Source organism: Lynx rufus, unplaced genomic scaffold (assembly GCF_022079265.1).
Source record: "Lynx rufus isolate CCGP_SWC_20201006 ecotype Redwood Valley unplaced genomic scaffold, mLynRuf1.p SCAF_10, whole genome shotgun sequence".
Lineage (NCBI taxonomy): Eukaryota > Metazoa > Chordata > Mammalia > Carnivora > Felidae > Lynx > Lynx rufus.
Window position 1 is genome coordinate 39,487,002 of NW_025814824.1, and position 25,298 is coordinate 39,512,299.

Genomic DNA, 25,298 nt, shown 5'->3' on the forward strand with positions numbered 1-25,298 from the left:
CTCCATAATAATAGATAGGTAGAAAGTATACGGTATTGCTTATTAATTATATCTGATTTTTAATTTCTGAAAGGGGATTTAGTTTTTTTTAAAGTACAAAGGTGAAATATTGTATTCTTTTTCCTATGTAAATTAAGATAATAGACATAATATCAAGTGTACCAGTCTATAGGAAATATTGGTGCACATAAAAAAAAATGTCCCAGGAAAATAGCTCTTTTATTTTTCTGATTAATTTTACTCCTAAATAAGTAGCTAAATATTGATTTTTATATAGAAAATAACATTTGTGGAAATAGTGTCTGTAGATCTTAATGCCTATGGAAATACTCTGAACTCAGCAACGTACTTGAAATCCCATCTTTCTTCGGTCAAATAGAATGGGGGCCAATCTGAAAGCTATTGTTAAGATAACTATGTATCCCACATCTTCCAATTTTTTGTGATTATAATCTTGCCAATAAAGGCAATTAAAAATACATACATAAATGTTATGTAATGGAATTATTTGAAAATCTTTTCTCATATACTGATAAGAAGAAAATATTTGATAGGATCATGGCCCTCCCTCTTTCGGTTGAGAAAATGTGGTCACCCCAGTTAGAACTGTAACCCTTGTCCCATCCCTGAGAGTGAGCTCTGCAAACAAGAGGGAGGCTTCTCCTCTATGCTTGAAACTCCTCACCACTGTGTGCAACTCCAGGTATTCCGGGATGATGGTGCTGGGGGAAAGTGCTCAATCTTGGGGAAGAATCTTGCGGAGATGTAGAGCTGAACAGTGGCTTTTCAGGCTTCTTCATAGTAGTCGGAGAAGACATATCTGCAAAGGAAGAGGGAAACCTCAAGCTTCTTTCTTCAGCTATAACATTCACATTAACATAATAAAAGACCTCTTTTCCCACATTTTATTATTTTTGTACTTTGGCTCTTGTACAAAATATGTACTGAGGGTCAAAGACCCAGTTTTATTGGAGACTTGAAATATCTGTCAGATGCAATCTCCACTGAAGTTAACCCAAGTCTTCATTAAAATTATCATCAGAATTATTCTTCCTACTAAATAAATCTTGAACTTTTGAAAAACTAAGTATCATGTTTCCCTCGGCACCTTGGTTCACATCAAGGTCCTTTTTACCTCAGCATTTCATTCTTAGATGTACACGATTCAAGGGTTTGTCTTTTGACCTGCTGACTACACTGTGGAAAAAAACAGAGGAAAACCTGGTGCAAATGTGAAAAACAACCTTTGGGAATGCTGGTAAGTCTATCATTGATTTAATATCTTTTATGGAAAACTCATTACTTGTTTAACAAAAAGTACATTCCTTCATTTGCTCATTCTGCAAATATTTATTGGCTTCCTCTATTTGCCAGGTAAAGTCGAGGATGTCATGAAAAATAAAAAGTAACTGCTGTAGAGATACTCCCTGTCAGTGAAGAGGAAGATGATAAGAAGAAAATGGCTGCCAGAGTTGAGAGGCAGGAAGTGTGTTGAAAGCAGAGGCGTTGTGGTTGTGTTTGCTGCTACTTCTCCAGGCTCACTGCACAAGGACAGCGATCACCTCGGCCTCCCCAGGTAAAGGACGGTGCCTCGGTGGCGCCATGTTTAAAATGTGGATGGGGAGGACACTCCCAGAGAGAGAAAATGTTCTGAAGAAGGGGGGCATAAAATACACAAGTCGTACAAGTAGTCTGTGGAGTGGTTTGAAGTACAGACATGGAGGCGGAAGCAAGGAGCTCCCTCACACAATGAAGGGCCACGGACCTTGTGTATAAATTTCTGAATGCTTACCCTGATGGGAGAATGCTATCTATGAACAAAATATGATCACATTTTACAGTTCAAAGCCATCCCTCCGGAAACTACATGGAGAATGAATTAGCCACAATGGAGACAGCAATCATGGAGGCCACTTAAGAAGATAGATTAATTAACACATTCCTTCCATAAATATTTATTGTAGGCTTAATAGATGCCAGACACTGTTGCAGTTGCTGGAGACACAATGGTGAACTAGATTTGGTTTCAGCTTCTGCAAACCTAAAAACTAGGGAGGAGATACACACGAGTTAAAAAGGAATTATAGGGACGCCCGGGGGGCTCAGTCAGTTAAGCGTACAACTTCAGCTCAGGTCACGATCTCGCGGTACAAGAGTTTGAGCCCCACGCTGAGCCCGGAGCCTGCTTTGGATTCTGTGTCTCCCTCTCTCTGCCTCTCTCTTTCTCTCTCTCTCAAAAATAAATAAACATTAAATTTTTTAATACAAAATAAGAAAATAAAAGGGAATTATAAAACAGCATAAACAGTATAAAGTAGGTCGCACTACCACAATTATCAGTTCATAGCCAATCTCATTTCACCTTTACCCCATCCACACTGCCCCTGCTTTACTTTAAAGCAAATCCCAGACATCAAATAATTTCACTTATAAACATTTCAGTTTCTGTAAAAAAGAAATTTTTATTTTTAAAAAAACCTAAAACTTTATCGCATTAAATGTATATATTTATATATTTTATATTTATGTTATAAATATATGTTTATATATTATATATATATAATTTCCATTTTTATTTTTTTAACGAGAAAAAGGCTTCATGCTGTTTTTTAAAAAAATGTTTATGTATTTATTTTGAGAGCATGGGCAGTTTAGGGGCAGAGACAGAGTAGGGAGAGAATCCTAAGCAGGCTCCACACTGTCAGCACAGAGCCTGACTCAGGGCTCAAACTCACGAACCGTGGGATCATGACCTGAGCTGAGATCAAGAGTTGGGTTGCTTAACCGACTGAGCCACCCAGGCGCCCCTCATGGTGCTATTTAATATATATATATATATATACATACATACACATATACACACACATTATATATAAAAATATATATATTATATATATATTTATATTTAAATATACATAAATTTATATATATATAAATATATATAAATATAATATTTTTATATATATAAAATATATATGTATATGTGTATATATGTATGTATGTATATATACATACATGTACATATATATGTATATATATATACATATATATGTATGTATATGGTGCTATTAATATAAGAAACTAGTTATCATTAGGATTTGCCATTTGAAAAATTACATGAACTCTGGTAAAGGCATGAAATAAAATTAAATACGTGTTTCAGCACACTGGCACTTAAAGAATGGATATGCTACTGTTAAAATAGTAGACATCACAGTCAAAAAAAAAATGACAGGTATATTTGTAGCCATAAGCTATAATTTGTGACTAACTGGCTGTCATTACCCTATCAGAACTTTGATGAGTTGGTGAACCATTTCCTTATATCTTTCTCAAAAAGAAAAAATGAAAAGTATATCCCTAATGAAACTATAGCAATTAACGCTGCTACAAAGAAGAGAAAAAAAAAAAATTTAAGACCATTTAAAAAACAGACAAAAAAAAAGTTCATTTCAGCTAAGATACCTTCAAAATGCCAAAAATAATACTCAATTTCATTTAAGAGCTATATGATTTTTTTAAGTTTGTTCATTTATTTCACGAGAGACAGAGGCAGCATGAGCGGGGGAGGGGCGGAGAGAGAGAATCCCAGGCAGGCTTGAACTCACAAAACCTTGAGATCATGACCTGAGCAGAAACCAAGAGTCAGATGCTTAACTGACTTAGCTACCCAGGCGTCTGTGGAGCTATAGGATTTTAAAAAGTAATAGCACAAATGTAGATTTGGGCTTGCTAGAAGCTAATCATAGACATAGAGGCTTTTAGGGGTGGAAAGAAGCTATATTCCATCCCTCACCTTGCAGATAGTGTAATAAGTTTCTATTCCAAACATTTAATTTTTTTTTAGAGAGAGAGAGAAAGAGAAAGGGAGTTCGAGAGAGGGAGAGGGGCAGAGGGAGAGACACAGAATCTCCTCTTAGGCAGGTTCAACGCTCAGTGAGGAGCCTGACTAGGGGCTCAATCTCACGACCCTGGGATCATGACCTGAGTTGAAATTAGGAGTCGGACACTCAACCAATTAAGCCACCCACATACCCCTCCAAATTTTTAATTTAAAATTAACTCTTAGGGGCAGCTGAGTGGCTCAGTCAGTTAAGCGTCTGACTTGGTTTTGACTCAGGTCATGGTCTCAGCTTCTGTGAGATGAAACCCTACCTTGGACTTACAGTGAGGAGTCTGTTTGGGATTCTGTCTCTCCCTCTCTCTCTGCCCCTACCCTGCTGGTGTGCTCCCTTGCGTGTGCACGCTCTCTCTCTCTCTCTCTCTCTCTTTTTCTCTGTCAAAATAAAAATAAACACTTAAAAAAATTAACTCTTAGAAAAAGATATCTATTGACAGCCTTATGCTTTACCTGTACTTAAATGTAGATCTTAAATAAAATTAACCAGCGTAACCAGTTTCTAAAGACTCCATGTATAAATAATAAGGCATTTACTGTACATCACAGAAAAACAGTAAAATGTGACTAGAGCTTGGGAAGCAGAATGAATGTCATTTTTGGAGAAGCTCAACCAAGGCTATTTTGCAACTATTATTAACGGTTTCCAAATTTTCATTAAACACAGCCAAATTCACCTGAGTCACTTTTTTTCGTAAAGAGCACATAATCAAGGGTGTTTGTACAGAAGTCCAAGAACATGGGTGAACTAGGTAATTTTTCAGAAATGAAGCCTTTGCAGTTTCCTAGTCAAAATCATACCCTTGGCTTTACTGGGTAATTCTTATAAGCCCATTTATTTTTCTGGTTCTCTGCAGACACGCATCGAGTAACAATGGTATCTTCGTGTTCGGAACACTCAAAGGAATTAGAGAGGCCCAGACAGCAGAAACGAAATAAAATTCACTCTTCACGTTGTAAAAGGGACCCCAAATTGTCTTCTCAAACAATGAAGCTAACTTATAACAGTAAAAAGAAGAAGAAGAAGGTCCACTGTCCACACTGAAACGACTTCTTTAGAAACTGATGAAGAATGATAGTATTGGAAAGTGGGCTTTGCCGCCATTGTCTTCCCACTAGATGAAAATAATTTTTTTTTCAACGTTTATTTATTTTTGGGACAGAGAGAGACAGAGCATGAACGGGGGAGGGGCAGAGAGAGAGGAAGACACAGAATCGGAAACAGGCTCCAGGCTCTGAGCCATCAGCCCAGAGCCCGACGCGGGGCTCGAACTCCCGGACTGTGAGATCGTGACCTGGCTGAAGTCGGACGCTTAACCGACTGCGCCACCCAGGCGCCCCTAGATGAAAATAATTTTTGAGCCCATTAATCAATAAAAAGATAGTGCTACCAAGCGTGTGCAAGGCACTAGGCTAAGTGTACAGGTGCCACAAAGTGAAACCCCTCCCCCAGTCAAAGGAAAAAAACGCACTGGACTGGAGAAAGAATAAAAATAAAATGTCAATTATCTGGGAGAAGTAAGGGTAGAGTTTCTAGCCATTACATTTTAATAATGAATCAAACTAGTATTGTTTTGATTTTAATTTTATTTTGGATGTCTGCAGTCTAGCAGACCTCGTGCCAAACTGAAAAATGATACCGTTTCTATTTTTAATGCACTTACAGGCTATAGAAATAAAAAAAAAATGTTTGAGGAATGAATATATAGGAGAGATGGTTTTAAGTGACCTTTCTGTGGAGAAAAACAAATGTCATGCTTTTCATAATCTATTGTCCCTCAAGCCGGAAGAATAATAGATAAAAAAGATTAGGTTGAAAATAAGTTGAATAATAATAAAGCTGAACAATATATAAATATATAATAAGTTGAATAAAAATACATACATAATAATGCATACGTTGAATAATACATGAAATGAAGAAGTTGGAGAGAAGAAACACGATCAGAAAAGGATTAGCTGGTGTTTCTGTTGGTGGGAAGGAGGCAGGAGTTGTTGGTGGTCCAGGAGAAAGAAACAAAGGCCAGTGCCAGCTTGCAGTGAGACAAAGACATTTAAATTTGATTCAGAAAGTAACACTTTCTAAGTGAATTGACCTCAGGAGGGAAAACCTTTCCAAAAGCTCTATTATCTTTTTCTCTCTCTGTTCTTGTAGCTTCCACTAGACCCCTTTCACTCGTACCTGGTTATATCAGAAATCTCTCCTCTAGTCCCCTTCCGGGCCTTCTTCCTCCCAGCTCATTATAAAAACAGTAGTTGAAATCCTCTCCTTCAAAATACATCTTCCTCACTTTAAGATCTACCATGGTATCCCATTTTTACATAAGCTTTTCCTTATCATTCCATTTTACTTAAACTGTAGCTAAATTCATTTACTTATGGTCTCCTGGAGGAGGAGAGAGCCAGGAAGGATGTGATTCTACTGTCTTTCCTTGCAGAGGACATTCCCTCAGGGGAGAAAATGATGTCTTCCTACCTTCTTATTCCAGCTATAGAGAAGTATTTTATCCATTGAACCAAGTTAATTTATTTTCACTTTAAGCAATCCCTCCTGGGACTGCAGAGGTCTAGATTTCCTTAATTATCTTGTGTTTGTGTCTGATATTATCCGATGGATTTTGTTTTCATTTTTAAATGTTTTAAATATTTCTTATTTATTTTTGAGAGAGAGAAGGAGTGTGCACATGGGTGTGGAGGAGGAGCACAGAGAGAGGGAGTGAGAGAATCCCAAGTAATCTCCACACTGTCAGCACAGAGCCCAACGTGGGGCTCAATTTCACAAAGTGTGAGATCACGACCTGAGCTGAAATCAAGAGTTGGTCACTTAACCAAATGAGCCACCTCGGCGCGCCTTTACTTTATTTTTATTTTTTTGATGGGTGTATTATCATTATTACTTTGTACTTGTTCTATCTATAGTGTGTGTGTGTGTGTGTGTGTGTGTGTGTGTGTGTGTGTGTGTGTTTGAGTTGACTAACGGTTTATCTCCTATACAAGATGATTTTATTAAAGATACAAAGATTATGGAGGCTGGAAGAACATGCTACTTGGGAAGTGAATTTTCAAAAATCTAGCCCTGAAAGGCAGTAGAAGAGGTTAGAGCAGACCGTTTATTTTAGAGTCTCTTGCACAAAAAAGAAGCTGGATGGCGGATTGACACCTAGGAGCACAAGATGAATGAAATAACCATTCTCGGTATATCATAAACGGCATAGCTGCAGGAGCAGATACCACCAGATGAGAAGTAAAGGAAAGCAAAACAAACAAAACAACAACAAAACCCATATTCAGTCACTGGGTTTTTAGGAAGTGTGAGAAACTAGGGCAAAGCATCAAGTTCAAGATGTTAAATAAGACCAACTGCTCCCTGACCTGGTGATGCTTACAGTTCAGCAATGAGGACAGATACTTACAAATACAAATGCAAAAACTCATTAAGTAATTGCAACTTGGATAATATTAGATTGTAGAGAAAATTCTTCTTGATGAAAGAAATCACTGAGGCTAATTAAAAAAAAAAGGAAGATTCACATTGATGGTGTTATTCTCCCGTGTCTATACCCAAGTTTGGATTTGTAATTGGACAATTAGCTATGGCTTTAGCAACCAATTGTAAAGTCAAACACATAATAAAAGATCACTAATAAGAAAAAGTTCAAATAGGCTACTGATATATAAGCTGGTTCATTTATATTGAAGCATAGCTTTAAATAAGTAGTCTGCAAAATCAAATCATCCCACAATTTTTACTAGCCATAATATAATTTTTTTTGGCACTGGGGCACACATACATCCTAAGCCCTGATGTGTCATTCATTTTACAGCATCACTTCAAAGAGATAAAGGTTTAAGCAAATAAAGAGTTAGATCAACTCATCTCCCAACAAGGTAATTTCATCTACAAAGGAAGAGCGTTGCTGTGAAACACAGCGTATGCACTCGACTCATCAGCAGCTTGCACAAATGGTGCTCCAGATGTATATCTGTTCAAGTCAGCCCAAGGCAACAATTTTGATCAATTCTAATGTGATAAAATGCTGCAGGGAAAGTGTGCAGAAACGTGTTTACGTCAGCCCTTAATTAAACTGTTGTTCACTTCCAAAGAACCTTAGGAAACACTAATGAGACATGAGTTTTGGCAATTTCTTCATCAAAGCAAAGACCCCTTCCTCAGTCTGTAGCAGCCTGTCATCCAAGTCGCTCCCGGGATAAATGTCACATGGCACTCCCATCAGTTAGCCACCTGTTAGTAGAACTTCACTGAAGTCAACTAGTGATCTAGGGCAAGCTCAAACAGCCACCTTAACACCTGCCTGTCTGGGACACCTGCTCCTTTTTCACATATAGTAGAGCAATATGTTAGCTTTTCCAATATGCTTGAGTAGATTAAGGTTACAAATCGAATTTCTATCACCTATATAGAAAACACATCATTTTCTTAATAAAAAAAAAATAAAAGACTATTCTTCTTCTCTACAATAATACATACGGTTTAAGCTATTTCAAATCAATTATGTAAGAGCACACAAGAATTCTTGAATTTCTGGAAGCTATTAATTTCAGCATGGTAGAACACTAAATTAAAATATATTAACTGTGCCATTCCTATAATTTAGAAAAACATTTCTATCTAGTTAACAAAGAAGCAAATTGTCTCAAAATATTTTAACAGTCCAATCCTTGCCCATATTCCTAAATTGTCTTCCTCATTTATATACTATGCTTGTAAACAAGTCTAACCCAGCCCTCTACCTGCAAGTCATCATTTGCTGGCTTCTGTTGTTTTCCAGTATTTAAGGTTAAGGTATGTTTTATTATGAAGTGCTTAAAAAACCATCATCGTTGTTAAAAATGCCTTCTTTATTTTTTACATTATCAAGATGCCGAACAGATGTTACAGGATTTTTTTTTTCTTTTGCAGAAGAAAACTCAGGAGCAATGAAAAACAATAAGAGGGAAACTTCTGTTAACCTTGACCCTTTAGGATGAGCATGACAGAGACCAAAGAAGGAACGTGCCTATGTGGTAACACTTAGCTCATATAGTCTCTAAGATTTGCTAAGCTTATCTTATATTGGCAAGTCTTACAAGGCAATACCTCTTAGAGTTTTCTAGGTTTCTTTATCTTCTACAGGTTTTAGACGTTCATCGATTTTTTTTCTTTGAGCGTTTTATAAATTTACAAAGAATAAAATTTTTGTACATAGAAAATCTCCTCAGAGACAGAGACCAAATTCACTGTTGAATGAAGCAAAGGTGGTGAACACATCCATTACTCTGCTGAAATTCGGTCAAGCGACACAAGCCACTGAGGGTGGAAAACGAACTTCAGCCAAACAGGGGAATTTCTGCTGTCCATTAAAATGCTAGGGTGGCAGCTGGAAGCCACCATGACCAAGGAACGAGCTACCTGCATAAAATAAAAATGCTGTTTGTAATAGATGAGAGGCTACCAAATCCAGTGTGTGGGGACCACACTGTAGGTCAGGAGCTAGAAATCTGATACTTTTATATCAGGCCATAAATCCAGAGTCAGTCCAGAGAGAAGCAAACAGCTTGGACCCCGTGCCCAGAGGACGAGAAGAAGGCAGGGAACTGGACTCTGCCAACTGAACGCTCATAGAGACCAAGGATTCTCTTCCTCTGTTTTTGCCTTGGGGTACATCAGGAAGAGGGGAGGAAAGTTTAGAGGTTATTTATAACTGTATACACATTATGTAAAATACTGCAATTATCAAGCCTCGGAGATTCCAGCCCAAAGCTCTGATGTATTAATTTCTATTGTTTCCCTGTGGAGAACCCCTGGGAATTTTGCCTTAAGTTTTACCTACAGATAAAGGAGTGATGGCTGGGAGGTGCCCTGAGGGAGTGTGTCCTGAAGGCTGAAGAAGGGAGGCAGAGCACAGTGGGCTATACCTTTACTTGAAAGCTTTATATAATCCCTGAGGTACAGTCTCCATTTCCCCATTTTTTTTTCCACAGTAAAATGGAGCTATGCGACATCACATTTTACTGTGGAAAAAGTAAACCCAATGGTTTAAATGAAATGTAAATGACCAAAAAAAAAAGGTGCACGGGCAGCGTCCCAAGGCCATGGAGACACCGTTCTTTCAATATATTTCATGGGGCGCCTGGGTGGCTCAGTCGGTTGGGCGTCCGACTTCGGCTCAGGTCACGATCTCACGGTCCGTGAGTTCAAGCCCCGCGTTGGGCTCTGGGCTGATGGCTCAGAGCCTGGAGCATGCTTCCCATTCTGTGTCTCCCTCTCTCTCTGCCCCTCCCCCGTTCATGGTCTGTCTCTCTCTGTCTCAAAAATAAATAAACGTTAAAAAAAAATTTTAAAAATATATATATATTTCAGATGACAGATTTCAAAATGGCGGATGGAGCCATGTGGCTACATTTCAATATTATGGATGTGACAGTGGAGTTAAACCAACCGCTCAGGAACCGCTAGTAGGAAGGTAAATTCATAAGACCTTCCTGGATTCTGTACCAATATTTACCAAAAGTCTTAAAAGTGGACAATGTTTAACTCAGTAATTCTATAGTAGGAAGGTATTCATTCCTTTGACAAAATTTCATGGACGATCTACTTGGTGACATGTTGCCAGATAGACAGTATGTTAGATTCGGGGACAGCAAATATGACTAGATTGGAAGAAAATAATCAGATTGAAGCACAAATATCTCCATACGGTGATGTTCGCTGTATCTTCATTACGTAAAAGCTTGCAAACTGCTTACACCTCCATAAGCAAAGTAGACATTTACAAATTTATAGTACAAGCGAGGGGGAACTGGTATATTATGTAGCCTTTGTAGAGTGGAAATTGAATGACATGGTAAAATGCCATTATATTATAAAAATCTATGTGATAGGATTATAGGTGATTTTTATTTTCTTATTTATATTTGACAGTTTGTTTTCCCAAAACTCCCACAAGTAATTTTTACTGTTACTATAAAAAAAAAAAAAAGGAACATATATATTGGGGGGGCGGATACTGCCTGTGGCTCCACAGAGTATTATAATGTAAGGATATGCCTCATGGGTCTTCAGTACTGGAGGTTACAAAAATATATAAAATATGAGATGCCTAAATGTAACACTTGCAATTTAGCTGGCTAAAGGCAAAACAGTGTATTTTTGAGAATCCAAGTGAAGAGAATATCTGAATATCTGTTTCCAAAGACTCTTCTAGATGTAAAATTTTACGATTGTGTGGCAAATGTGAATAAGTCCTTCCCACACACTCCGAGTTAACAAAAAGCTCGGAATGTTATGACAAGACATATGGACTTAATCCCACCACAGTAGTTTCATGATGATGCCAGATGATTCAAAAAAATAATTAGCTGCCATGTTAAGAAAGTATCTCCATATATATATTTACATTTATCACACTCTAAAATAACTCTGGAAAACGGCAAGCTACATTAAGAGGAGATAAGATATCATCTTCAATTAAAATTTTCAATCTTTTTTTAAAAATGAAATCAGTTCTTTTTTTAAAAAAGAAAATATGGTAGCCTTCATGTGAAATAAATGAAAATTCTTACTTTAATCATTGAGCTGTTTAATCTTAACTACACTTGTGCATATTACTGTATTCTTCAGCAATTTAAAACATTCGTGATCGTTTAAGTCTCTCCATTGTATACTTCAATCCCAGTACGTTAAGCAGAATGTTACTACAAGTCTCTATCACATCTCTATTATAAAAAAAAAAAAAAAAAAGTCTCCAGGCTACACCTACACCCAATACAAAGTTAAAGCTCAAACCACTTTGCAGCTCACAAACATCTTCCTGAGACATTAAAAAAAAAAACGACAACAACCCTTTGAATAATGAAGAAGAGTGCTAAATGAATACTGAATAAATGAAAACTACTTTTAAAAAATACTTCAAAATGCTTTTGTCCATTAAGCAATTTCATTTTAACAGACAGACAATGGTAAAGTGTCTTGAGTAATGTCAGAAAACCTTGCTTGCAAGGAGGAAAAACCCCACACAATTATGCAGGATTTGGAGTATATTTTAGTCCCTTATTAAATATTGGCATAGGTAAATAGCTGCTATTCACCATGCCTCTGGGGAAAACCTCTTGGCTATAGAGGCTTATTAGTGTTAAGCATCTGAGAGCCATGGACTATAAAATAAAATCAATACCGTAACCTTAGCTGTAAAAGTCAGAAAGATACTGGAAGAGTTCTAATTTAACAAGATTACAGATGAGATTTTAGAGGAGAACATTTGGGGAAAAGCCATGCATTTAGAAACATTTATGCTACAAGACATCTCAAGGTTTCTGTTGTTACTAATGCTGTTATTATCCATGCTGGTAATGGTTAGGGTTGATTTAACTGATGTGTTACTTTAGTGGATTTACAGGAAAGTCCTAGAAATGATCTGGAACTTATTTCAAATAAAATCATTAAAATGAGGTAGTAAACTAATTGCTTAGGAACAATTATGATTTGATGTGGTTTAGTGTGGTAGAGGAAAAAAATCACGAAAATGTTAAGGTCGTTAGTTCAGCCGCTCAATGCAAATATGATTACTCTGCACAATATTCTATTTCTCTTAATGGAAAAGTAGCCAAAACTGGTATAAATTGTAGTGTTTAAGTTCAACCTGAATCTATATTTTTCCTCTAACAAATGTAAATGAAGAAAAAAAGAACCTTCTGTCAATGAAATTACTATGATGGCATATTTATTATCCTAATGGTTTTAGAAATCACGTGAAATTGATCAGTAACAAAACCTCTATTTAGTAATGGACCAATTACATTTGTGAGATAATGTCAATGAAACAGAATATTGTCACAGGATAATGGTCTCCTATTGCTACATCCCTAGTCATTTAGAGAAAATAAATGTTGCCGTCTGGCTGAGTCATTTATTTTCAAAGTAGGAGACACTGATCCCATAACAAGGTTCTGTTATAATAACTCAATCTCTATCAATCATTTGTTGTACCAGGATGGTGCAGGACAGGACATGTATTTGTAAGAACTGCACATTCCTCAGCTATAAGGCAAAACATATGGTGCCTGCGAGCACATAAACAGCCCAATTATTGTGTTATTCAAAGACAGTATTTAAAATAAACATCTAAAAAATAATTTAGGAAACGGAAAACTTTCTGAATTTTCAAACAGATCCATGTTAATGAAAGCTTAAAAACTCAAGTAGTGCAGATCTAAAAATTCTTTGAGTTCAACTAATTTAAAATCTAGCATTTTGGACAAGAAGGGACCTTAGTATTCAACCCTGTTATTTTACAGATGAAAACTCTAAATCTTTCTGAAATTAAGGGATTTGTCTAAGGCCACACCAGTACGTGGTTTCCTGATCACCATTATAGTGCTCTAAGCATAAGGCAAAAAATTGAAACAGAACTAAAATATGCACATATGGATATATGACATTCTAGACTTTAGGATTATTTTTTATTAATTATGGGTTTTTAAAAATTTTTTTAACATTTATTCATTTTTGAGAGACAGAGTGCAAGTTGGGAGAGGGGCAGAGAGAGCCGGAGACACAGAATCTGAAGCAGGCTCCAGGCTCCGAGCTGTCAGCACAGAGCCCGACGCGGGGCTCGAACTCACGAACTGTGAGATCATGACCTCGAACTCACGAACTGTGAGATCATGACCGGAGCCGAAGTTGGACGCTCAACCGACCGAGCCACCCAGGTGCCCCTTTTAATGACATTTTTTTTTTTAACTAAGCTCTAGGCCCAACGTGGGGCTTGAACTCACGACTCCAAGATTGAGTCACATGTTTTACCAATTGAGCCAGCCAGGCGCCCCAAGACTTTAGGATTATTTATTAACAACGTCTTAGTATTAAATATGAATGAGATCTTAACACGACCAGTCCAAGGACTGTATTCATGAAACCCTAGAGTCTACACACCCTTCTTACATTACGTGCATTTATCTGTATTTAAGTTCCATGTATTAGGGGGAAAAAAAAAACAAAAACGTCATAGAGGTTTTATAACTAGTTTGCAAAGCACATCACAATGACTTGTTTGGACAGTAGTGTATGTAGTATGGGTTCTACAGCAAAATGAACAAGGGTTCCCATTTTACTTCTGCTACTTATCATCTGTGTGATTGATGTCAACTTTCCTAATCAATGTAGTGATTAGTTTAAATGATCTGTAAAATGGTTTTTCTTTGACTAGCGTTGAAAAGCAAAATACATGTAAAGTCTTGGCCCAGTCCTCGAAGGTAGTAAGTGCTCAGTAAACAGTAGCCACAAAGGGCAGGAAGATCTGGTTTTCCTCATTTGCATGTATTTATTGAACACAAAATTACGTTTCTGTGGTTCCTTCAGCAAATAGATGACATAGAAAGAGGAGTTCGAATAAAAATAGTTAATACAGAAAAACAGTCAATATAACTACTATAGGTTAAAAAGAGGCTGAAATCACAAGCACATTAAATGGACCGTTTTGGGTCCTCATTTAAACAAAACAGCCTATGAAATATTCCGGGGAATTTAAACATGGAATACATATTAGGTGGTATTAAGCAATAATTATTACGTTTGTTAAATTGATACTAGTATTGGGGTTGTGTTAAAAATAAAAATAAAAACACTTAGACGTATTTATAAGTAAAATGACAATGTCTGGGATTTAATTTTAAGAAAACTTCAAAAAACAGAGAGTTAGTAAATGCAACAAGATTGGCAATGTCGGTAACAGTTTAAAGCTGGGTACATGGACGTTCACCTTATGAAGCTGTCTACTTTCATGTTTTCCCAAACAAAAAAGCTTTTATTTTTTTATTATTATTTTTTTTTAATTTTTTTTTAACATTTATTTATTTTTGAGACAGAGAGAGACAGCATGAACGGGGGAGGGGCAGAGAGAGAGGGAGACAGAATCGGAAGTAGGCTCCAGGCTCTGAGCCATCAGCCCAGAGCCCGACGCGGGGCTCGAACTCACGGACCGTGAGATCGTGACCTGAGCCGAAGTCGGATGCTCGACCGACTGAGCCACCCAGGCACCCCACAAAAAAGCTTTTAAAACATCATGTTTCAACATTCAGTCCAAGGCTCTTCACATTTATCTATCACAAGCATGCATATCTTGTTTGTTTTTTTAGTTCAAAAACTTTTAATCATGACACTAATATTAAGAGATAGGTTTTTTTAAAAAAAAAATCAGATATACATTTTACTATCTCAATACTTTGTTTTGACAATTCTTCCAGAACCCTGAAAACTCATAAACTCACCTCCGCTCCCCCATTTTTGTTCTACAAGATTTAACAGACTCTTCCGTGAAAAACTGTCCATCTGCCAAGACAGTGTTGAATACTTTCAAATTCTCCTATTTCTCCATTTCTCCCTAAATAGGTTAAGTTTACATATTTATTCTCTAGATGGGTTGTGGGATGACAGAGGGGGAAAAAAAAAAAACCAGCCTTTAAAAAAGAAGACCTAGGCTCTGCTCTTCATTATCCAGACACTTGGGATAAGACAGCCCCTCACTGATCCTCAGATTGCTTAGCTGCAAAAGAAGGCCCTTGAACTACATCTTGCTTAGGGTTCTAATAATCCGTGTTCTATCCCTGAATAATCAATCTCTTACTGTATATGATATTCATAGTAAACTAACTCAAAAGAAACTTGCTTTCTAAACTACTTTAAAATAAACTTAAACATGACTTCAATGTGTAAAAGGATTTGAATTAAAACCTTTTATCACTCCAAAAAACTTTGCATGGTGCACTGTCATACTGAGCACACCATCTCTCATGGGTTTTCCACTTTCCTATTTTAGGCTGTGCTCCGTCAATCCAGAGACCCAGCATTAAATCGCAAGCTGTTATTTTTCCAAACTAGTTATCCAATGTCGTTTGTCTGAAAAAAAATGCTGTATTTTCAAGTCATGAAGTCTCCAGAGCACTGAATACAACTTTCCCCTATTAAGTAGTATTGGTCTTTCTAACAAGTCCCCAGGTTTGCCCCGTCCAAAATACTCCTCTGGTTAGAAGCTGCTGATGAAAGCTTTCACCTACGATTTATTGTTTTTCTTTCTGTTTGAAAGATGCTCACGTTGTGATTTTTCAACTATAGCAGTGTAGCTGAAGGAGAAAGAAATATAGCAGGACAAAGGAATCCCCGGAGTGTGGAGTTTGCTCTCCAATGGCATCATGATACATGGAGAGGTTCACAGAAAGTTTGGCAAGAGCTGCAAATCATTCACTTTCGGTATTTTCAATTATCAGCTAAACAAACAAACAAACAAAAAACCTTAAAAATCGTACTTGCACATTACATTCAAACCATTTCTTGACATGTACTTATCAAAAGCACTTATATCTCAGATTTTGTCCAGCTCAAAATTTGATATTTGAGCACTTGATATTTAATCCTTGTGATATAAACCTTAAGAATGTAAGGAATTGTTGGTGTTCTATCTGGTTCCCAAAGGGAGCTTAAAAATCCTTCCAGGAAGATTACTAAGCATTTGCCTTGCCTTCTTCTAGGACTTCTTTAATGTTAATGACCCCCAGACAGTAGTTATTCAACTATTTGTAAAAGCTGCTCATTTATGCAGCTCCCATATTTCTATAGAAATCTTTCCTTTTATTTCTTCTACAGAAATCTTGAGATTATATCATTTGTTGGACTGTAGTTAAGGTTAAAGCACTGTTTTCCAAAATTTGAACCTAGGATTAAACCTCTCTGTAGATTCTTGAGTGGGAAAAAAAAGATGTTCTGACCTCACAAACTTAAACACGGTCAATATCCACTCAAGGATAGCCACATTGATAGCACATGGCAGTATATTAAACATTCTACAAATTGATTCATGAATGAAAAAAAAGGTTACATTTCTGTTACAATGGAGTTTTCCAAACTCAGTTGAATGCTCTTGTATCTAGTGTGCCTATTAACATTCCTTCAACTCACACCAAGAAATACTGGTCTCTTATTCTGGTTCTATCATTATATTTTCTATGACTGACTGAACTCATGATGTTAGGTTGGCATTATTATTCTGTAGCCCCAGTGTTCCCTGGAGACTTTTGGTTCAATTCATTGGATATTTAATCCTACATTCTCGTACAACTCTACGAAGCGGAACCTGACATTTAGCACAAGATTTAAAACCATACTACCAATGAAACAGTTGAAAAATTATTACAAAATATCTCCAGGGCTAGGAAATATATGAAAACTTCAAAAGACTAACTGAAGAGATTTATTCATGTGATTGAACTGTAAATTTTTTTTATTTTTTTTTTTAAGTTTTTAATTTATTTTTGAGACAGAGAGAGACAGAGCATGAACGGGGGAGGGTCAGAGAGAGAGGGAGACACAGAATCCGAAGCAGGCTCCGGGCTCCGAGCTGTCAGCACCGAGCCCGACGCGGGGCTCGAACTCACGGACCGCGAGATCGTGACCTGAGCTGAAGTCGGACACTTAACCGACTGAGCCACCCAGGCGCCCCTTGAACTGTAAATTTTTAAAGTTAGTGTTATTTTCTAGTACTTAGAGCAACCAGAACATGATGCCTGAATACTACCTATTTGAGAGTCCAGTATACATTTTTAAACTACCCTTAAAATTCTAATAACCTACCAATATACTGCTAAGTAGTGCTAGTTTCGGGTAACATACCAATTCATTGATTTTTGTGTAAAGATTTACGTCCCATACTGCTTAAAAGTAAACTACTTCTGAGGCACAGACAGTCCCCTCATAGTCTGGTTTACATGATTTATTCTCTGTGAAGAACCTTTTTTCATAAATAGCAAAATATTATTTTCCTGCTCAGTAGGTCAAGGGCTGGAAATTTAATTTATTCATATTTATGTGCCCAATGCCTAGAAAACTTCCTGGCAAATAATAGGCATTTGATAAATGTTAATTGAGGGGCGCCTGGGTGGCGCAGTCGGTTAAGCGTCCGACGTCAGCCAGGTCACGATCTCGCGGTCCGTGAGTTCGAGCCCCGCATCGGGCTCTGGGCTGATGGCTCAGAGCCTGGAGCCTGTTTCCGATTCTGTGTCTCCCTGTCTCTCTGCCCCTCCCCCGTTCATGCTCTGTCTCTCTCTGTCCCAAAAAAATAAATAAACGTTGAAAAAAAAAATTAAAAAAAAAAAAAAGTTATTAAAAAATTCCTAGGCATTATCATATGACAAGACTTAGCCCCGTGAAAGTAATTTATTAGAAGAAAACACAAGACCTATTTCTTTTTTTTTTCCCTCTTTTATTAGAAGTTATAAAAAGTACTCTAATGATCTCAAGAGAAGTACATCAAGTAGGAATTGAGTCTCTGAAGTGGCTCAGGTGGAAAAAAATTAAGACACACAAGATCTCAGATGGTATTTTTTTGTGTGTTATTGGAATAAAAGAAGTTGTCAGCATGCACATTGATAAGCTAATCTGGTTCTATTAATTTAACCATCAAAACCGAAAATGATGGAACATCATATACAAAAAACCCAAGTTTTCAAGTGTGTTGGAACAGTCAGGAAGTTTAAGGCTGGGAAATTCATAGAAGAGATTAGCAAGAAAGGATGCTTTAGAATCTAGGAAAGAAATGTAACAGCGGCTGTCTGGCTCTTTGTTAGTGGCCAGTTTTCTTTTTTCCTTCCCTTCCCAACATGTAAAAGAACACAAAGTAAAAATATAAGTATTACATAATGTAGATACTGATAAATTTAGTTTAGTTTCCCTCGCTACATATCAGGAGAAATTTAAGCAAATTATATAGATTCCTACCAACTGTCTGACACTATTACATAGTGCTTAGTTTTTAAATGTTCATGTCTCTATTCCGCAAAATTAAAAATTACAATTCTTTTATGACTAGGACACTGTAACTTTCCTGCATTGTGAAAAAAAAAAAGACATACAAATATGAGTAATTATGCTTATAATACCCTAAAATAAAAATACTTTTTTCATTAAATTATTAGGAAGTACATAAATATTAATTATTACATAAGCCTAGATTTTTTTCACTGCAAATTTGCCCGATTTCTTTTTAAAATACAGTGAGTATACAGTATTACTTTAGTTATATTATATCCTATATTTTTGCCTACATGGAATAAATCTCAATGGTTGTTTAGGTTGGTGTTCAGATTATAAGGGAAAGTAGAATGCCACGTATTGTCCATAATTTTGTTACCTTTAATTCTTATGTTTCAAAAATTAGTGTTGCTAAGGGCTCTGGTAGGCTTTTAATATGCAAAGTGAACACTAACAGAATAAGGCGTGCTTGGGAAATAATTAATGGGAAATTTTAAACATTTCTGCCAATTATAAACACAAGCATATTTCAATCAACCAATAAGTAGTTATTGATTACCAATTAGCGCAGGGCTTTGTGGGAGAAACAAGTATAAGACATGGACTAAAGCCATTACAAATATCGAGTGGTGCTCAGTACGCCCTTTAGAACAGTCCCTTCGTGATGGGCAAGTGTGTCTGAAGAATATTTGAAGACGGACAAGAACAACCATGGGGCATTTTATTTTGCAAATTTTAAAAAAGCAATTTTCTAAGAACAAAAGGACTGCATCTGGCTTAGCAAATTTAAAAAGATAGTACTGTACTGCCCTCATTTTTTTTTTTTATTGTAGTTCAAGTCTTCTTCCCACAATGGCTTATTGTGCACATTACAAAGTCTTCAGGGTCTTCAGAATTAAAGTGACAAGAGTATTTTTTTTTGTAAGTACACTTGAGAATGGATCATTCTTCTTTACTCTTAATATAATATGCCCTTCCAGACTTCTCCAGTAATTCTAGTCATCTTGACAAAAGAAAATCACCAAGACAATACAACAATTTTACAAAGAGAAAGAATGACAGTTTCCCTTCTACTTTTCAAAAATGTTTTATAATATGATTTGAGATTGGCTTTATTCAATAGGCTGAAAGAGGAATCAATTTTTAAAAAGTGACACTCTCTATAATAAAGCACACCTACACTTCTGAACAACACATCCCTTCCCACACATTCACAGTGTTATTATTATTACCATTAGAATCTTTTCCAGAATAATTTTCGGAAGGGGAAAATATGGCTTTGTTTAGAAGAAACTGACAATGCCCAGTTAAACAAGCAATAATATATAAAGGGTTGAGGGTTTTGTTTTTTTATTCTTACTTCTGCAAATCTGGTGAAAGTCCCAGAAATACTATTTCTTGCCTTCACTAATGAGACTTATGCTCTATCAGGGTTTTATTTATCCAACAAATATCTTTTGTGCCCCTACTATGCACCAAGGTGCTGGTTACATAATAGCCAAAATAGATAAGGTCCCTGCCCTCACAGCGCAGACAGATTTAGACAATGAATCCCATAAATGAGCACGTAACTATCTATTACGAGAACAATGAAAGGACACTATGGGGTGTCAGGAGAGAAAAATAGCAAGATCTAATTTAGATTGAACTTCCTCAATTTAGGCTGGGACTTGAAAGATGCCAAAAACTGTGCCAGATGGAGAGTTAGAAGAGGAGAATTCCAGAGGGCATGGCTTAGATGAAGCTCTTAGGTTTTGCCTTCCCCAGTATTACAAAGCACCAAGTAAAGTGCAAGAAGAAACAGCAGCCAGCACCCGCTGAGGCCAGGGTGGCGGTCTGAGGCCAGACAAGGAACAGGGCTTGTCCATCGTACAAGAGAATTTGGATTTTCTCCTAAGAGGACTGGAAAGTTGCTGAAGGATTTAAGCGGGGCAGTAATATGATGGTATTAAGTTTTATAAAGACCCTGTCTGCTGTCTGAAGAATAGATTTGGAAGAGGGGAAGGTCATCTCAGAGCCGAAACTCTCCAGCTGATTTTCAGATCCTTCTTTAAAACAGCCCATCATCTCTCCTTATTTCCTTACCCACGCAGTGTCCCGCCACACAGTACAACGTGGCCATCCGGAAACTCGCTCTTGCGCAGTGCTTGGCTCTACTTTTCCCTCTGCCTGCCCTGCCCCTTCTTTACCAGTTGACAATCTCAACATGCTAAAGGAGACCCACCTGACTCAAAGTCCAATTCCTCCATGAAGTTGTTTCATTATTCTTTAAACCCTATGGCGCGTGGTATGAAAATGGGGAGCAGCAAATAAGCAACGTCTATATAGCAACGTCTATTTATAGCAAACGTCTGTAAATAATATTCAGCAGCTCCTGAATAAGGAGCTGACTTTGACTTTAACTGCTATGCTTCAGAGTCATTTGTCTCCTGAGGTAACCTAGTACACAGTCCCCCAACCTGAGATATAGACACTCAAGTCATGGGCTAAAAGCCATTGGTAAAGAGACTTTTTTTCTTTTACACTTTTAATAAAATGTAATATCTGACGTAAAAGATAAATTTTCAGCTATTTTTTATGCTGCTGATGTAAATCATATTTATACACACACATACCAACAAGACACTGGAGTTAGCTAATTTTTTCATTTCTATGTTTAATACTTTTCCTCTCATTGTAGCCAAAAGGCATGAGGATGTCTAATGAAATATATTTAATCCAATAGACTTTAAGAATGAAAAAGAGCTAAGTCTCCATTTAGAGAGCCAAATAACGTCTATAAAATTCAACTTTTCTTCAAAGCTGCCCTACAACTGGGTCATAGTTTCATCTAGAAAGAACAATTAGATTGACTCAGACACAAAGTTCCTTACATTACACTTGTATTTATTGTTTACGCTGTACCCACTTCTCAAATGGAATTATGGCTTCGTTGAAATGGGAATTTTCAGTAACTGGCACCTGTAAACCGCTCAAAGTGTGGCTGCTCCCTGAAATACCCCACACAGAGTAGCAATCTGATCTCATTGAATCAGAGCTTGTAGTCTTGCTGCAATCCAACCCACGAATGCAGACAGACATCCATAATGGGAGGTTCTAAAAGATCATTCTGTCTGGGAGAAGAAGTCCAATAGACATGGAAAATAAGGGACTTTTGTAACTTTGATGACATGTGACTAGTACATTATCTAAAAATAATTTCACTGCAATCATTTTATGAAGAAAACATAATCCATATCGATTCAATTATGAAATTTTGACTAAATGGAACTTTTGAAGCCAGCTGGCATCGTACTGGAAAGTCTCTAGAGGAACCTGCTTATCGCTCACCTTGATCTCTTTCATGCCATGTTCGACTTCCAGCAGCTGGTGAATTCGGAGAGGGATAGAAGTCTCCTGTAGGACTTGGTTCCATATTTTCATCTATAGATATAGTTTTGGGTCTTTTGCTGTTAAAATATGATAATAGTTACATTAGCGGGCTAAGACAGCATGTAGCATGTGACACTATACGATTTGAGAAGATTTTTACTGTGAAAGTTTACATAAACCAAAGTAATAGTCTCTCAGAATCATTTCTGAAAAAATAGAGTGTATTCAAGACTTCTATAGGCATAGCAAATATTTCTAGTTGTATATATCATTTATTACGCCATATTATAACTGTACCTGCCTAACAGGTAGGATGTTTATTATATTTACCTTTTGAAGTAGATTTCCAAAGAAATTTCAGTACTAAAAAGTGAATTCTTGATGTGATGTGTGTACTAATTCTCAAACTGTTAAGATTTACCTGACTCTTATCATTATTATCAATATTAATAATATTCATTAGCATAGCACTTGCCATTAACAATGTAATCTTTTCATATTAATTCAAAGATAAGGCAATTGACTAAAGTGGAACATGAACTTTGGAGTGGAACCAGCCTCGTACCAAATCTTGACTAGACCACTCACTACTTCTTAGTAGTAAGCTCCTTAACCTTTCTAAACTCATTTAATCATTTATAAAATGGAAACAATAAAACCTAGTTCAAAGGGGAGTGGTTGAGAGGGTTAAATGAGTTATTAAATGGAAAGCTCTTAGTTAATTGGCTGACATTTAGAAGATACTTATTGAATAGTAATTATTGTCAACAATCCTATAATTAATAATATTTAAAAATTCTGTTATACTTTATTGATTATAAATTATTTTATATATTATTTATATTTTTCTAAAAAGTAGGTTAGTGATCCTTTATTTTTTGTTAAGTTTATATATTTTGAGAAAGAGCATGTGACCCGTGGAGGGGCAGAGAGAGAATCCCAAGCAGGTTCCACACTGTCAGCAAAGAGCATGATGCAGGGCTAGAACTCATGAACTGTGAGATCGTGACCTGAGCCAAAATCAAGAGTCAGTCGCCTAACCTACTAAGCCACCCAGGTGCCCCATGTGATCTTTTATTCTTACGATCAACCATGAAAAACAGGCCATTGCCAAATTCAAACCAAATGATATACTTCTAAAATGATATATTTTAATAAAGAAAACACGGTTCATCCCAATTATTAAGAAAAGTAAATATATGGGCACTGGGGTCGCTCAGTCAGTTGAGCATCCGACTTCAGCTCAGGCTGTGATCTCAGGGTTTGTGAGTTCGAGTCCCACATCGGGCTTTGTGCTGACAGCTCAGAACCTGGAAGCCTGCTTCGGATTCTGTGTCTCCCTCTCTCCCTGCCCCTCTCCCACTCACACTCTATCTCTGTCTCTCTCAAAAGTAAGTAAACATTAAAAAACAAACTAAGAACGCTTTAAAAGTTTTTTAAAAATAGTAAAGTAAATATTTAGGGTAGAGCTTAAAAAGCTATTTCATGGCACAGACCATTTGGCATGATATACTGTTTTCATATATTCCCACCAATGCCCTATTAAACAGTCATAAGGACTATGAAAATGGATGTGTTTCCTTAAATTAAGAAAAAAAAAGAACCCTTATTCACATCTCTGTAGGTCAAAACTAAAAAAAGATATCTTCTGAATTAACTATGTAGTGCTAATAAACATAATGTCACAGGCTCTCAAAGTCCGACTGCAGAACTCCCATACATAAATCGGTCCTCCTTTTTCTTGCAAGTGGGGAGACAAATTTGGAGAAATTCCGTGAATTTCCCAGGGCATGTTAGTGGAAGCAGCCTGATACAAAGTAAGGACTTCTGACTTCCAAGACTGTCCCGTTTTCGCTGCACTGTTTCCAAATCCTAGAAGCACACATACCTCTGTGTGTATTCACCGATGTACTTGTGATTAATATTGGACTCATAGCTCCCAGAGTATTAACATCATGTAAAGATGGCAAGTTCTATCCATGCAAAACCACGGTGAGAGTTAATAATTGTTCTTTAGTTTATTCCTATGGTATCCAAAGTTAGGATGCACATTTTTTCAAACTCTCCATAAAGCTAATTCTCTCAGCTGTGAATCAGCAGTGAATACACAGGAGTGACTGAGAGTGAGACAGAAAAGATTTTCATAAGGAAATAACAAAGAAATGTTTTCGAAACCGTTTTTATTGTGAATGGCATAATATCTAAAACCAAATGGCTGACCCATCAGACCAAATAAGACCGGATCAGACCAAATAAGAAAGTACTATTCACACTCAATTGTAGAAAAACTAAAGCATTTTTAAGACCCAACTATGTCACAATTTTAGTGATAATAAACCAAATTACCTTGCTATGCAAACTATATGAAAATACAGTTTGACCATAAGTGATATAAAATTGAACTCAGTTAATAAACACATAAATGTGCATAGCCCCATAATTAATTCAAATGCAACTAACTTTCATTAGAACAGCTTAGGAAAATAATCACCCGTATTCCCTTATTCTTAAAAAGTGGATATCGTACAATGAAATTTTTTTGCTCTGGAATTCATGTATGTGCTTACATTTGATCACGGGTGTATGTGATGCTCTGGAAAAATCATATTCATATAGCTTCAGAGTTGCTTTGTCCCACCCAAAAGATTTTTTTAAATGCCTTGAACAACAATTACATTTAATTGTCAAGTATCAAAATAAATTTAATCATCTACGATGAAAAATATATGTAAAATCAGCAAAAAGTCTTGAACTCTTTCTCGGCTTTCTTTCCCCTCTATCTTTACCTACCTACCCATCTGCATATCTACCTACCTTCCTATCTGCACACCCGTCTACCAATCTGCACACAGACTGAGAATAAGCACAGTTCTTCCTTCAGTTACCTGCTTGGTGGAGAAGACAGTGACCTCTGAAGATTGACCCCCGAGTTCATGTCATGATAGTATGGTTGGCTCGGGATCTCTCCAATTGGGAAGTTGACTCCAGTTCCCTGGGTTATGGGCGCTGAGGAATAAAACAAAAAGAAACATCAAGAATGACATTTACACTTGCCATCTCCATTTGAATGTAATAATCTAATACTTGCCATGCCCCTGGGCAAACTTTCTTTATCCTGAGACTCAAACCTCAGCCATCCACCAGGGTACAACTTGAAGACTTCCTCATGATGCCAGTGTTCAAGTTTGGACACTGTTCAAGTTTGAGGCACTCAGACTATAATCATTGGTT

At 36.8% G+C, this 25,298-nt stretch overlaps 1 protein-coding gene across 7 annotated transcripts in view; it reads right to left on the reverse strand.

Moving 5' to 3' along the window:
* NFIB (nuclear factor I B) overlaps positions 1-25,298 on the reverse strand; it is a 445,905-nt gene that overhangs the window by 36,171 nt on the left and 384,436 nt on the right. For all 7 annotated transcript variants that reach the window (XM_047098082.1, XM_047098053.1, XM_047098045.1 and 4 more), the window contains exons 5-7: positions 24,953-25,073; positions 22,026-22,144; positions 686-820 (exon numbers count right to left, since the gene is read on the reverse strand). In XM_047098082.1, the coding sequence (XP_046954038.1) occupies positions 686-820; positions 22,026-22,144; positions 24,953-25,073 (375 nt within the window). The remainder of the gene's footprint in view (positions 1-685; positions 821-22,025; positions 22,145-24,952; positions 25,074-25,298) is intronic.